The sequence below is a fragment of the Buteo buteo genome, chromosome 18 (assembly GCF_964188355.1).
Source record: "Buteo buteo chromosome 18, bButBut1.hap1.1, whole genome shotgun sequence".
In the NCBI taxonomy this organism is placed as follows: domain Eukaryota; kingdom Metazoa; phylum Chordata; class Aves; order Accipitriformes; family Accipitridae; genus Buteo; species Buteo buteo.
The window spans coordinates 21,646,688-21,663,272 of record NC_134188.1 but is presented as its reverse complement, the minus strand read 5'-3'; the positions used below and the strand labels follow the sequence as shown (position 1 = coordinate 21,663,272).

General features: G+C 37.3%; 1 protein-coding gene across 2 annotated transcripts in view; it reads left to right on the top strand.

Moving 5' to 3' along the window:
• The window catches only part of TMEM135 (transmembrane protein 135), a 175,177-nt gene that overhangs the window by 59,865 nt on the left and 98,727 nt on the right, over positions 1 to 16,585 (top strand). The window contains exon 5 of one of the 2 annotated variants that reach the window (XM_075050126.1): positions 14,177 to 14,242. The exons of the other annotated variant lie outside the window; for it this stretch is intronic. Within the exon in view, the coding sequence (XP_074906227.1) occupies positions 14,177 to 14,242 (66 nt within the window). The remainder of the gene's footprint in view (positions 1 to 14,176; positions 14,243 to 16,585) is intronic. 2 annotated transcript variants of the gene reach the window in all.

The following is a 16,585-nucleotide window of genomic DNA, read 5'->3' as shown; positions in this document are numbered from 1 at the left end:
TAAACAAAGACTTAACACAGATGAGCAGCTGCTGCTTCCTTTGATAAGACCCGTGTTTGAAATAACAAAAACACACCTCACTACTCTAGTTGAAGCTGTTTTATCCGGAGGCTTTTGTAAAATGGTAATTCCTTCCCTCTTTCCACTGAGTGAAGGAGCTGACTGCTATCAGAAAGTGTTCCCATATAGATACTTGTGTTGGTGTAAAGCCTGTAACACAGCTGCATCTGGGGAGCATCTTACTGTTGACAATTCATGCTAATAATTTTTCTGATGTTTTGATTATGCAACTCCTTTAAATGCCAACAAGCCCTTCAGTTTTAGCAGCTTCAGCACCAGTTGTTTGGTTTTTTTCTCTGCATATTATGTCAATGAAGAGGTGAGACTTTTTAACATCTGATAGATGAGGGAAAAGCTTGTAATGAAGACCTTTCCTGATATATGATAGCTTAACCTGTTGTTAGCTACTCTTCATGCTGCAAAACAGATGCATCATTTCTTCTGTCATGTTTTGAAAGCTTTCTAAAGTGTGAGCCCAGATTAGACATTAAACAGTCTGATTTATGAGCCCATTTGATGTTTCTGCACTTATCAGGATTAATTTGCTCATTTGATGGGGAACGCAGCATGTTTTAGGCTCAGTTGATTGTCTGCCACGGTCTCTAAATTGTTTTTAGTATTGCTACATTCCTTACACAATTCCTTCTTCTGTAAGTGTGATTTATGTACTTTGTCCCCACGAGGTATGAGCTATTATTTGGCTGTGCTAATGTACAGGCTGTTCAAACGAACATGCTTATCCATGCAATCCAGTGCAGTTTATATAACAGACCTACTACATGTATTTACTACCTTTAAACCTTGCCAGGAATAACTGTACGTTTTGTTCCTGGTCAAAAATCCTCTTACTTCTTATTTTGTACGTGGTTAAAGCTTTGTTGTGAATCTTAAAAGCCATATAGTTTTTTTAGCTTCCTTACATGTTGAACATAAAGAGACTGGGTAAATGTAGGGTGTATAAAGTGGTCTAGTGAAGGGATTCTGTGGTTTGTCTGCCCCTGAGGTAAGCAGCAAGAATTTGAGCTTAAATTTAAATTGACGTTTAAGCCTTCTCCTTTTTGCCTTCTTTACTTTCCCAGTATTGTGGTACAGCTCTACATCACTTAGAGTAGCTTAGGACTGTGCTGCAGTTTCTGGATTTGGTAAATATAGCAGGTGATTTACTGGTGATGCTTCCTGTGTTATCCTTATAAATGTGCAAATTCAACTGCAGACTTAAAAACCTCTTGCTTTGTTTTTGCTCTGTGTGAATGTCATATGTTGTGCACTGGGACATGCAAATTTCCTATTTTCTTAAATAATAACTTTTATGAACAGAGCAGAATATTATGACAGAATATACAAACCTACATTTAATGTACCACCAGACATTCACCTGCTAATTCTCATAACAATTCAATTAGTTCTGGTCTAGTACTGCAAAAATGAAATGGGAATGCAAGATTTTCCAAATAAGTCTTTTTCAAGGTTTTTTTAAACGAGAATTTAATGGTGGTGTCCTTGCGTACAGGAATCGTGTGTTGTGTATTGTGTATTGGACAGTGTAACAAATTTAGATTAATAGTTCAAATCCATCATGAGTAAAATACTAATTCCAGAGAAGCATTTGTTCTAGAATAATTTGGTTAGTATGATATGTATGACATTTTTTTAAAGTGCCATGTTTTGGACTAACATTTCTTCTATTTAAATACATTGTAAAATTTCTGTTAACTTTAATGTGCAAAAAGCTTGTTTCTTAAGCAGGCTTTTGTTTGGTGGGTTTTTTTTGGTGCATTTTGCTTTTTGGATTCATTGTCTTTTACTGGAAGAAACTGAATCTCTGATATCATCATCAATGAAAATAAGAAGGAAATTTAAGATTAAATGTTACTCTAATGACCGCATTCGTAGTGGTTCTTATTTGAAAGGTGGCACTGGTGGAGATCTGTGCTGAACACAGTTTTTCTGTATTTTAAGTAGTTTGTATTTCTTTTAAGTTTAGTTTTTTATTTTCTCTAGATTTCTAAAGCTGGCTTCAGGGATAATTATTCTTACAGATTTCATGTTTTTGTTACTAACATGATGCTTCAGCCTTAAGGTTATGTATCTTTCAGTATAATAAGATTTGAGAATGATACACTTTGAATAACAATACTGAATAATAAAGATCTCCATGTGATCATGAGAGGAATTAAAAGTTGGAGTGCAAAATAGTACGATACAGTCATATGGTTCATTTGTATCTGTGGGAAGGTTATTTTTAAAAACAGGCCAGAGAGAAAGATTGTTTTCACTCCAAAGTGACCATCACATTTTTTTCTAAATTATATTAAAGTTTAAACTCTGCTTACAGAATATCCATAGGATATCAATCCTATGGAGATAAATTGTTGCATTAATGAGGTTCTTGTTTAACTTCAGTCTGTACAAGTGCATAAAAATGGTCTTTAATTGTGCAATCATGTAATGTCTTTTCCTTGGGAACCTTGTTTGTTCCCAGTAAATGATTGAAGATGTCTTCTGGATTAGCAGCTGCTCAACATTTTGTTTTAACCATAACCATTTGTGTGTGTTCAAAACTTCCTTAAAATAAAGGTTATCAGTTCCTCCATGGGCTTTTCTCTGACGCTCATCAGCTGAAGTCTGTAAATACTTAACAGACTGTTAAAATTTATCCTCATCAATCAGCTGTAAAGTGACAAGTATGGTGACCATTTTAGGCATGAGAAGTAGTTGCCTAGAATTATTTATTATGATGGTGTTCGAAAAATATTCTATAACTTGTTGTTGTTCAGTGTTAGAAAGCTGAGACATTTGCCCCTCGCTCTTTCCAAATTTTTCAGCTTGGGTTTTTTTTAGCATGTTGGAATTTTAGTTGGTCTGTACATTTTCAAGGCAATGGATGGAAATAACTAATTCAGTATTCTTTATGACTTTGGGAGGTAAGTGAAAAGTATTATTCCTTTTTTGGAGGAGGAATTGCCATGGTAGTACCATCAGGTGTAGATTTTTAGGATGTCTTAATTTCCCACCCTTGGGAAGGAAGACCACAAGTGTGCCTATTTAAAGAAAATTCCTCCGTATTTCAGTTGTCTTGCCTGCTATCAGATACGAAGAACAAAAGCTAGAATCCAGCTCTTATGTGTTTTACCAATAATCTCATTGTGGTTCTTCCTGCTTTGCTTGTGATTTGCCTTCCAAATTTTAGAGAAAGTGAAGCAGGGATTTTACAGACCTGACGTTGATTTCCATGTAGCTATATTTCCTTCTTTTACCATTGTCTACAGCAACCATCCAAATTTTGATGAAAGGCTAATATCCCCTGAGACCACTGATACGTGATAGTAGAAATCAAGTCTCATATTTTTTGCATTACAGTAGGCTAAACTTTTTTCCCTACAGTAAAACATGCCCAGTTATTGTTAGGATTACAGAGCTAGTTGGCAATAATTACCAGGTCGTTATATACCAGGCAAGGATTTTTCACAGTGTTGAAGTCAATTCATGACAGTAATTTTGGTGATTGCAAAATTGTCAAGCAGGCCTGACTGAAAGCCTCTTTGGATCTGATGTGTTTCAGGACATGGAGATTGGAGCCAATTTAATCTCAAGGGGTTTGAGTCTGAGTCTGGCTGATGCCTTGATTTTTAAGGGCATTTTACTAATTTAGCTTGCTAGAGGTACTTTCTTCTGCTTTGACATTTGGTATTTGTTCTCCAGTCCTGCTGCTGGGTCAGCTACGGTAATTCATCAGTTGGCAGGGTCAGTCCAGTTAGCTTCCCTTCGTGGAAAATGTTTTAAGAGTGGGAAGGAGGAGTATCCAGCTCCTGGCATGACAGGGAGACAGAAGTGAAGTGTTTTAAACTTAGTTACTATACATGGGTAAATTCTGGATTTTTGGAAATTCGGGATTCTTTAGCCCCAAAATTAGAGGTGGTGAGTTGTCATAATTCTTGTTTGAGCAGGTTTGACAGACTACTACTTTCCTGTCTTCTATGTTGGCATAACGTTTTAACGATTATTCGTAGGAGTTACGTCAAAACCTTGATTATTACAAAGCAGGGCTTCTGAGGCACAATTGCACTGCGGCTTCTGTCAACAGTCTTAGTGTTCAGAATAGACATGGCCCTTCTGATAATGTATGTAAAGGAGAAGTGTGGCTTCCTTCTGAGATTGGTCTTATGATAAAAGCTTCCTGCCTTTCTTGAAAAGAGAAAACAGTATGCCAGTGTGCTTTGCTATGGGCCCTGCACTACTTGGCAGAGAAGGCTATGCTCAGACGCTGGACGTACTGTTGGCGTGTCAGTTTTGGAGAAAGATGTGTGGGAAGAAGAAATCTTTCTCATTCAGTTTATCTGAAGTGGCTTCACATGCAGATTCTGTTGAGCATTATGCAGCCTGTAAGTGAAGATTTCTATTAGTTACTCTTGGGCAAAATTAGAATAGCTTTCTCAAGAACAGGAAGAGATTGACCAACGCTTCTGCCAGCTCTCAAAATATTGTTCTAAGCCCTGAAATTTTTAGCTCTCCTTGAAAGAAAAAAAAAGTTGATTTAAAAAAAATAATTCAGAATACTACATTATGTTGGTAGTTAATTACCATTCCCCATAAAAGATGTAACTTTTTGACATTTCTTGCTGATTATTTTGTATTGTGGTTTTAATCACTTTTTTTTTCCTTCCGGACAACAGCATGTGATAAATAAAATCATACCAAATGATTTTTTGTTAGGTCATCTCCGGAATACGCATATCCTTCATCGAAAACAATTTAGCTGTTGTCCAACATCAGTGAAACTTTTCTAGACAGAAGAGGGAGGCATTCTTATAAACTGCACCAAAAATGAAGTAGCATTAACCTGTGTGTTCTGTTTCTAATTCGTTCAGAAAGATTGTGACATACACGTGTTTAAACATAAGGTTGGGAAGTGAGTTGAGTGTCTCATCCAAAGTAAGTGTAGTCTATAATACTTATTGTTTACAGCGTGGTGATGATAAATCACTAGTTTGAAAATGTTTTTTAGATTAGGTTTGTATTAGTTTAACTCAAAACTCTGTGGGTAAATTACCATACATGGAAACAAACCAATTGAGACAAAGAAATTTTTGTTCCATTTGCAAATACTGAGAGCTACTACTTAAAATTGCTACCAGTGGGAAACGTAAAAGATGAGGTAATCCCCTAAAGAAAAAGGACCATGGTTGTGAAACACATTAAACATAAATCTTATAAAGCTTGTAGGGAATGCACTGAATTGAACCTGCTCAGGGTTCATGCTAACAAGAAATTCTGGTCATTGAAGGCAGATAAAGGAGTTGTAAATGACTGTATTTAAAGTAGTCTGGAATTCCAGAACACATGCTTGGATAATATGAAATAAAGCTGTCTAAATATGCAGCTCTCATTAATTTAGTGCTCATAGTGAAACTTAAAAATGTCTGTTACAAGACCCAAGGCTGCTGGAATAGCTTGCTGGTGTCATTTGGTGTTTAAATCTCTGCCATTTTCTAGGGGTTAGAGTAGAGAATAGGGATCAGGGGTCTTTGGATTTTGATCTCAGTTGTCCCAGTAACTCACTGAGGAACTGTGAGTGGACCATGAAAGCTTACCTCAGTCTGCTTTTACTTGTGTTCCAGAAGTTTGGCTTCACTTGTTTATGATAGCTTGGGAATGAATTCTACAGGAACATCCTGGTGCTCGTTGCCATGTCACACAGCCTTCCTTCTCATGTGTTGGCTTTCTTGCGTGATGATCTTCACCAGCGCTCTTCAGACCAGCAAGGTCAGCTGCTACAAAATCACAGCGACGAGTCAGAATGGATGGACAGGCAGAGATGTCGTTAAGTGTAGGATGATCAACAAGGCCAAGTGCAAGGTCCTGCACCTGGGTTGGGGCAATCCCAAGCACAAATACAGGCTGGGTGATGAGTGGATTGAGAGCAGCCCTGCAGAGAAGGACTTGGGTGTGTTGGTTGATGAGAAGCTCAATGTGACCCGACAATGTGCACTTGCAGCCCAGAAAGCCAACCAACCATATCATGGGCTGCATCAAAAGAAGCGTGACCAGGAGGTTGAGGCAGGTGATTCTCCCCTTTTACTCTGCTTTTGTGAGACCCCACCTGCAGTACTGCATCCAGTTCTGGGGCCCCCAACAGAAGAAGGACATGGACCTGTTGGAGCGAGTCCAGAGGAGGGCCACGAAGACAATCAGAGGGCTGGAGCATCTCCCCTATGAAGACAGGCTGAGAGACTTGGGGTTGTTCAGCCTGGGGAAAAGAAGGCTTCATGGACACCTTATTGTGACTTTTTAATACTTAAGGGGGGCTTGTGAGAAAGATAGGGAAGGAGTTTTTACCAGGGTCTGTGGTGACAGGACAAGGGTCAACGTTTTTAAACTGAAGGAGGGTAGATCTAGATTGGATGTAAGGAAGAAATATTTTATGATGAGGGTGGTGAGACACTGGCACAGGTTGCCCAGAGAAGTTGTGGCTGCCCCATCCCTGGCAGTGTTCAAGGCCAGGTTGGATGGGGCTTGGAGCAACCTGGTCTAGTGGAAGGTGTCCCTGCCCATGGCAGGGAGGTGGAACTGGATGATCTTTAAGGTCCCTTCCAACCCAAACCATTCTATGATTCTCTATAGTGTTGGAGTTCAGTATAGCAGTGGGCTCAGGGCAGTGTCGCTCTGTTATCCTCACACTTGGTGGCTATGTCAAGCCTGGCCGGACCTCTTGTTTCTGCGCATTGCTGTTCCAACAGTCCCTGGCCAGGCAGCAGAAACGTCTCCCATGGATCAATTCCAAACAGGCTGGAGGGTGGTGGGAAGTCTTCCCGCTGCAGGGAGGGTACAGGATGGATGGGTGCATGCACTCCTCACCATTTTGGAGCTGGAAATCTGAAGAGTTTGCTGCCCCTGCGTCCTGGGGGAGCACCGACTACGTGCAAGTGTGCTCGTGTATTCCTGGGCTAGCCAGAGTGGTCTTTCGGCTCTTATCTTTTATTCTATCTGGCAGCATTACTAATGAAAACCATTTTTGACAGTTGTCATGTGCTTTCTGCAGGCTGGCTTGCAGCTGTTTTCTGTCCTTCTGCTGTGTGATTGGGAAGGAGGAAGGTTTTAGCTAGCTGCAGTGGATCGTCTCCGATGCAGAAACCTCAGCTCAGTGCTGGTGGCGAGGCAGCCTCGCTTGGACCTCCTTTCTCTGGCATTTCTGTCAAGGCAAAAGAGATTAAATGGCCTATTTCTCCAGTTTCCTATGCTGGCTGCTGGCCTGGTTTGTGGGTAATTCAGTTCATGAGCATTATACTGCGGGATTTTTATTTTTTTTTTTCTGGTTTCCTGATATTTAGTTAATTGCAGTGTTGAACTGTTCAATCCCTTCTGCAGAGAAAACTAGATAAAGGTGAAAGTCAGTTACAGGCTGGGACCAGGAATCCCAATTAAATACCAAGCATTTTTTGGGAGGGGGGTGGGAGAAAGGGAAGGGAGAAGAACAGGTACAGAAGTCAGGAGAAGAAAAAAAATTATCATAATCTTAGAAATAGTTACAAATACCACAACTGCAGAATACTAGGTTCAGATTAAGATAAATAAATACTAATGCTTTTATTTCATCCTCTTGGCAGCGCACAGCGCTTGATTATTTTTGCGCTTAGTTCATTTGAGTGTGTGTTCTGCAGCTGTAAGTTTTAAAGCTCTTTTAAGGAGAGGCTGAGGTTCGTGAGCCAGGCTGCAGCAAGGGGGTGTTCTTGCAGCGGAGACATGGCTTAGGCTAAATGCAAAGTCTGTCACAACGACGAAGTATATTATCTTTTGGGTGTTAGGAAGATCAGGGTAGTTTAGTTAGGTAGTAGGGTAGAGGTAAATTTTTTTGTCAGAGAGTTCATTAACCCTGAGAGTGCAGATTTAGTTCAGTGAGCAAATGGAATTTGTTAGTGTAATAGGAGTTACATTGAACTGATCAAATATTTGTGTGTAAACTTGAACTTATGTTTACACAACAAATCTGCAAATACTCTAAGGAAGGAGCAAGACATAACTCAAAAAATGCTACCTGTGCTATTAATCTCGTTACTTTTAATACTGGTTTATTTATGCTATATCAGTGATGAGTTTTACAAAACCCCAAATATCTAGTTAGGGAATCAACGTATATTTATTATTTGAGAAAGGAAAACCGTTTTCAGTTAGTACTTTTGCTGTATAAGATACGTGGCCAGCTGTGTGCTTTATTTGCTTTCTACCCTCTAATCTTGAAGCTGGTCTTCCCTCCTCCCCCATAAATTAGAGCAGATCTAGCCCTTCTCCTGTGCGTCCAGAGCTTCCACGAGATAGTCCTGCAATCTGATAATTGCTGGGGCTTGTGAATACCGTGGATATGTGTCCTTCCATTCCTTATGTGCATCTTTATTACCATTTGGGACAGGCAGTAAAAAGCAATTTATATAATAGAATTGTATTATCCTTCTAATAAAGGTGCACATATGTTGTGTAAGTAACCAGAGGAAAGGGGGATCAAATATTACGGAATGCAAAGGTGGGTGTTTGGTGCAATATTTTCTCTGGGTGGTTGCATTCTGAAAAATAAAAATGGAAAAAAAATTAGAGATGTTTCAGAAAATGGGTGCAAGGCTATCATGAACTCTGTAAAATATGCTTTATCGTGGGATTTAAATTGTTTTGTCTTTAGAGGTCACAGTTAAATTGCTTTTATGGAAGGTAAAGGTAAGAAGTGATTTGATCTGCTAATAGGTGAATGGAAAGAACCTGTGTCTTTCAGATGTCAGGTATATACTGATCTACTCATTGTACAAGTAAGGTTCAAGTGGTTCAGTAACGAAGGCAGAGACACTCAGATGCCTTTAAAAAAGTAAAAGACAGAGGTACATGGAATTCACACCTGTAAAATGGAATGAATGAAATTTTTTACAGTTTTCCAGAAAATAAGAATTTAAATATGTCTCTTTAAAAGCATCAGTTCATCTTCAGTGTTGTATTTTAACATGTTTAAAATACATTTTAAATTCATAAAATATATAGAATGGCAGTAAATTCTATATTGGTATTGTAGTAATTTCATCAAAAGCTGTAACAATAAAAAACCTCATCTGTTAAGTTAGATCTGTCATCTGGAGAGGGTTGCATTACACTTGAAAATTTATGGGCAGAAATTAGGGAAAAAATTTTGATTTCGGAAACTTCTTGTACATTTTCCTATTAATTATTGCTTCTGAATCTTACCAAATCTCTTTTTTTATAGTGCGTGTGCTTGTTTTCAAAAGTTGTGTGATGGTTAGCTAATAAGGGCTGTAAGAATAGTTCATTTGCAACATGAAATCAAGTTGAAAAATGTTAGTGATGATTTTAGATAGACTGTCAAGAACCTTTTTTTAATGTAATTTGCTTTTCGTGAAGAAGCATAAATTTTACAGGCCAGACCTGTCAGCCAGCTATTGTAGCCAAGATCAGCAAACTTAATAGGAATGAAAAAAAAGTCAACTGTGGTATTCCATCCATTTTTATTCTTATAACAAATTAATTAAAACTGTAAATTGCTGTGAATGATTTCCAAAGATCTGAGCCTTTCAGGACATATCTTTAAACAGAATTATTATTATTATTTTTTTTTTTAATGTACGTTTAGATGTGGATTCCAAAATTTGTCAGGTGATTAAAAAGCATACATTTCTAAATTAATTAATTTGCATTAGCAATCCCCTCCACTGCTTGCATTTGCAGTTTTAACTTTTGTAAAACGGTAACTATTTTGATGACGTATTATAAGACCATTTTATTTTTTGTGAATACCTAGAAAATTCAAAACATCTGGAATCTAAAGTACTGTTTTTCTTGCTGTTTTTCCTACAATTTCCATCAATAATGCACAATTATTTTCCACTTTAGTTCTGGTTCATACAAGTGGTTTCTCTCTCTCTTTTTTTTTTTTTTTTTTTTTTTTTACCCACTTGCAAGGAATTTGAACAGAAGTGACTGCTTTCTTGGAGGGGCAACAGTTGGTCATCTTTGTCTGGAGATGACATTAGAGCTTGCACGGCGTTACAGAGTGGTAAGATACATTAGGCTGCCATTTCACCTCACGTATAATGTAACACAGTATACTTACTTTCCTTACAATGAAGAACAATTTTAGGATTCAGTAACTATCAGCTTGGCAACACATTTATTTCACACTGAGATCACTAAAACCATCTGTTGATAATTTGCTTTCTTATGGACCTCTGACTCCCATCTCTGAACAGAAGTATCTGAAGTCATTGCCTAAGCCTGTAATGATTCTTATTTAAGGCTTATTCACAGTGAATTGAATGCAAATAAATCTTAAATTTTTACAGCTTCATCAAAATCTGGTTATAATGAAATACTTAATGCTAACAGAGGCAGAAGCAGTTAAGAATTATCTGAATTCCTAGTTGGTGGTTTCTTTGGGAACGCTATTATTATTTTGTAAATGGGCAGTTTTGCCTTTTTAATTGGTTATCCTGACATGATAATAAATACTTCCAGTCAGTTGTATTTCATAGTCACAGTCACACATCCTAACACCAAATACAAGATTATTTTAATATTTTTAGCATTTAAAAATTGATGTAATTTATGCTGTATTTTTAATTTGGCAATCACTAAATGTAATTGTATGTAAAACCTTGGCATTCAGTGGACAAATGTCTAATATAAACATATGCAAGAATTTTAGAAGATATTTTAATGATTGAAAAGGGCTGACATTACAACCAGGTAATTAAACTTATTTGAAATGGCATGTAACTGTGAGTCTCTTTGCTCAAGGATACTGTGAATTGTGAACCAGAAGAGCTGGGAAAACTGTTCTGTGGGGCAGAAGGGCAGTTTTGACCTAATGCCTAAAAGTTTGTCAAATTTTTCCAATAGAAATCTATTGTGGAAGAAGTCAAAGAAATTATTTTACTAGGTAGCCTGTGTTGAAAGATAGATTAATTTGTGACAGGGCAGTACTCTGCATGTTTTTATCAGATTTAATCCGATTAAATAAAAAAAATTCCCATTTCAAAATACTTAATACTTTAAAAAAAATTATTTAAAGTTGTGACATTTGTGTTAAATAGATTTAAACTTAATCAATATTGAAACAAGTTGTATGAGAATATTATGCAGCATGAATATTGACTATTATTGTACAAATAACTTTGGTAGACTTGAAATTAAAAACCAAGAATATACCAGGCAAGACGTTGTTCAATAAACTGGATTTTTAGTCAAAGTAGATTTGATGTCTTGTAGGGTTCCTTTTACTATCAGCAAGATATCATCACATACAGATTTTCAGAAAGTACACGAGGTGTGTCAGCATAGTGTTCTTTTTTCATTACTGTTGTGGGATTCTTCAGTCATGCAGCTTTTTTTGCCCTATTCTTTATGGAGCGTTAAGTATGATAGAGTTTGTCTTTAGCATTTCAAAAAAATAGAGCTTTTGGTACATTTATATTTTAAGTTCCTCTCCTCCATGCTTATTCCTCCCTATCCAACCTGTACAGCTTGACTGCCAGCAGAATGCTCTGTGTTTTGGGATTTCGGTGTGGCTTGGCTTGTCACAGCTAGAAACCACAGAAGGAAGGTTGACCTTCCACTTGGCTGGTGCGAAGCATTTCCACCGCTTATGGAGAATTTGGAGAATTGGGCTATGCTTCTTTGGGAAGCGCAGGGAATTTACAGGTCATCTGTAAATTGCATTTTTTCATGGACTTGTCACTGAAAATGTTGTGGTGAAGTACCGGAACAGGTTGATCAGAGTGGTTGTGGGACCTCCATCCTTAGAGATGCCTGAACAAGCCCTGGGCGACCTGCTCCAAGGGGCCCTGAGTAGGAGCAGATGACCCTGGTGGTCTCTGCCAAACGATTCTGCGTTTGCCTGCATTTGCAGGGCAGAAGGGAAAAAGATGGAAATTGAAGACAATGCGGAAGTTTGTCCAAAACAGAAGCGTTGCAGATAAATTCAGATTTTAAGACTGGCCAGATTTTCCTAGCCTGATCACTCTTATCATTAGTCTGTGTGATGTTGTAGTTTTGTGAAGGTGTTAAAGAAATTTCTGAATTGATTCATCTTGTTCTTCCATGTAGAATATTGCCTTACTCCAGTCTCAACACGTTCACACTTTTTCTTTGTTGAAAGGATACAAACTTGAAATGTTTTCTACTAATGCCCAGTTCCTTTACCTTAATCATTACACCAACAGTAAGCTTGTGTCCGATTACTCTTTTGAAAGATGAACTTCTTTAAGCATCCTCTTGGATTTTGCATACCTAAACCCGCAATAGCTCTTTCTCCAGCCCTGTCATTGTCGGTGCATGAGTGGCTATAGGTGGCCTCGTCCCCCCACGCTGTTTGGGTAGGAATCTGTGATTGTAGGGCTAATCTGCTTAGTGGTGCTCTGCACATCAAGAGTGGTGCCCACAGGAGGACGTCTATGGTGCTGGATTTGCTGTTGCTGTGATTTTTCCTTGTTTCTGAATGACATCTGGCATTAACGATGTGAGTAGGAGTGTGTTAAGAGAGATCTTTTACTAGTAGATGTGAAAAGAAAGTCACACACACCAGTGGTTTTCAAAAGAAACAAAAGCAGCTTAGCTGTATTGACAGAATGCTCGATTTGGTTGAAACATCCTTAAAAATCTTGGTGAAAGAAACCAATTTTGGGAAATACAAAAGATTGTATGAGGTTCACTTCACCCATCAAAGAAGAAGAGTTTGAGAACAAGAGTTGCACTTGGGCATTGCCCTGCATCGTCACGGGTGTAAATAAGTAATACATTTTTGCAGTCCAATGTCCTGGAGCTCACACATTCACTTACAGATGGGGGGGATATAAGGTAATTAAAAGCTCTTTTATAAAATTCTTTTCTGCACGCAATTATTTAGAAAAGGGTAAACCCCACTTAATCTGTGTCTAGGAAGACTGAGGAATTAATCTCAGGAGATGTCTTTGATATTGCATTTGTTGAGATACGGCTATCTTAAGGTAGTATAGCACAAACCCAGCAAGTCTTGCAGTCGTGTAAGCATTGAGCTGCTTATTTTTTAAATCACTATTTAGAAAGATAATCAGCTACTGCAACCTACTTTTATTTAGAAACTTTCTAAACATTTTTTCAAACAGGCTGCTAATTACTTTTGAACATAGATCCTTAAATGTTAGAATATTTTTTTTATTAGAACCAGATATTAAAAACATGTTTCGTTACAGCTGAAATTGAAACTGACTTCACTACTTGCTATGGAAACAAGTCTTTAAAACAAATCTGTTCTTGTGTACACTGATGTGCCAATCCGTGATTTTATGTAACCAGTGAATTTTTTCAAGCCTTTTTGCAGTCAGCTTGTAGAAAGAAATGTGATACAGAACCTATGCTTTTTTTGTATTATAGCCTGCATTAAAAGTCAGTAATCTATGTTTATGTCAGAAGTATGTGCTAATTGTCCCACTGGATTAAAGAAAGGATGGGACAACTAGCACAGAAAGTCATGCAACCTAACTAAAGATTAATCTAATGTAAGATTTCCCAAAAGTTGTGTTCCCTGTCATTTGCACGTGGCAGTGTTGTGTTTTGTAATGTCACTGTTATTAAGAGTTAAGAGGGGCTCAGGTGCTTTTAGGAAGAGTTGGATCATACTCTTGTTTTTTGATACTTGTTTGTTAATTTATATAATCCAATGTTAAACAGAAGTTTTTAAAACTAATTGATTTCAGGAGTTGTAAAATACCATATAGCTACTTTTTTTCCCTTAGTATCCTACTTTTACCTGACGACATGTGAAAGACAGTTATATGGGGCTGAGCATCTCCGACCTGTATGAGGAGTCTTGTGTAACTGCTGCAGTGTCGCAGGAGGGACCACACACTGTTTAGGTGGTTACTTATGCTGAGACCAAAATCCTTGATAGACCTCTCACCTTGCCATAAACCTTTGCCTAACCTGTGCAGACTGTTTTAAATAACTTACTGAAGTGATTCAGTTGCAAAATGGGTGCTAAAAGTAGCTGACACTTTAAAAAAAAAGTTATAAAAGTTGAAAAAAATCTTCATGAGCTGGGTTGTCTGGTTTTTAAATAACTAATTTGTGTGTGTGTGTGTGTTTGGTGCAGGCCACAGAAACATTGTTCCGAATGGCAGTAGCAAGAGGAGCGATTACACCTTTAAGACACGGAGAAGTAAGGCTAAATAGATCTATATATCTTTTTCTTTTTCTTTTTTTTTTTTTCCACATGTGGTATAATATTTTATTAATGAAATGCTTTATGAATTCCTAGGAGACATACCGTCTTCAGGTAAGTGAAGAGAGCTGGACTATATATATCTTGCATACCTATGTTATAGGTTTTTTTTTTTTAAAGGAAGACAAGAATTTAAATCCTGCCCAGTGGGAGATGAGCTATTCTTCAAAAAACACTCTTTTTCTCTTTGCCTGAATCATAATTTAGCCCTATAATAGAAGTAACTCACAAGAATGTCCTTTTAGCCAGGTAATTTTTCACTGTTTTTCTCTATCAAAAATTGTAGAATCTAGAGAAATTCATGAGGTCGATCTTTGTTATTGGGTAGCTGTGGAGAGATTACTTCATCCTTTCTCTGTTCCTTTCAAGAAATCATAATGTGAGGTAGTATACAAAGTATTAATATATTAATTAGTCTAAAGAAGATAAAGATATTTGAATATTATGTTGTTCGTACATACTTCTGTTGATGGTGAACACTTGTTTCCTTTGTGTGGTTTTATATGAGGTAAACATTGTTCTGAATATTGCTGATTAAAAGTCTCCCATATTAGGTGGTGCAATTCATGCTTAGATTGAATTTCATTTAAAAAAAGTAATACTACAGTCAGTCATGACACTGGAAATGAGAACTGATCTGGGCATCGCCACAGCTGGATGCTACAGCGTATAGGGTTTTAAATGTAGAAACCTCAGTGTTTTTTCATGGTAATCTGATTTTGATCAAATTCTTAGGTAATTTTGTGAAAAGTCTGTATAGCAGACACAGCATTCAATCTGGAATCTAGACCTAGACTTACGCTGGAATCCCAGCTGTGCTGTAAAAAGTTCCTTATGCTGATGAAGTTGCCTTAATGTCTCTTTTGAAAGAAAGTAATATATCTTTGCATCAGTGTCTGAAGATGTACCTGAGGTTTCCTGTCCTGCTGTTGTCTGTAGTTTTAGCTTTTTTTGAATATATGGATCCTTTATACTCTTTATGTACTGCTCTTCGTTCTTTTCTACAGAAGAGTGTAATGAAATTTCCAGAAGTGTTAGTTACGGAATATGTGCAACCCTTCCAAATTCTCTGTTTAGTTTTTTTCAGTGAAGGGTACTTAATTTTCTGTGTTTTAATGACCATGTTGCCCAGATTGTTTGTGGAATCTCCATCCTTGTAGTTAGCTAGTGAATGGTGTGAACTGTGCAAAAATCAAATGATTTTTTTTTTTTTAAAGTGTAACTAATTGTACTGTGCAATGCAAAATACTGGGATAGTTACAGGCATAATGATCTCTTTTTGTGAACAATATTAGTAATTTCTGTATCTGATACATCTTATGTTGAGCCAGTTCAGCTCACTGATGTGGTAGAAAAAGTTTTATTTTTTTTCTTCAGATATTCCCTCTGATCTTTTATCATTTAAACTGCCTCAAGGGCTAGAGAGAACCAGATGAGAAGCAGCAAGATAAGTGGTGAGAGGATGTAGCTGTGGTTAGGAAGAAAGGAACTGGGTGAAAGTGCGTCTATTTGATGATGGTAAACTTTATGTTGGCGTACTGTGTCCTGTGACACTATTTCTGAGGTATTCCTTGGGCTTCAGTGGAAATGCAGTTAATGCGAAGCTAGATAATTTATAGATAAAACATGTAAGAATTGTACAGAGTTGGCTTTTTGTATAAGAAGGCAGTGGGAGAAATAAAAAGACCTTTTTTCTCTCTTACATTTTCATCGGGCTATATGCAGGGGGGAAAAAATGTTTTCACTCAAGGAAGATCTTTTCATTAAATTCCTTGGTGAATTATAATTTATTTAGTCTGAAAATGAGGAATGACATTAATCAAATGTAACTAATTTTTCCAGAAGAAACATATAATTATCAAGAGTCATATTAAAATTTGTTTAGCTCTTCCAAGAAATTGCTGAATGTTTGCACAGTGCGTAAGTAGAAAGGGAGCCAGAAAAAAGTTGAATATGAACTAAAGTTGACTGTATTCTGTTTGAAAAGTGTGAACTTGGCAGTGAGAATCAAAGCAGAGCAAGTTGTTTATTGGAAATTCCAAACTACGGAGGCAGCAGTCCAAATGTGCAAAAGTGCTGTTCAGCTTTCACAGCACTACTTAAAAATGTAACCCCATTTAACATTTAAGAGGTGGTAAAACTCTTCAACATTAGAAGGCAAAAATCATACTTGTTTGTTTTAAAGTCATAAATAAAAAAAATGGCAATATTCTGTCTGCACCACTGAACAGATTAATGTGCAAACATTTCTTCTATACAGGCAAAACAGGGTGCATGAAT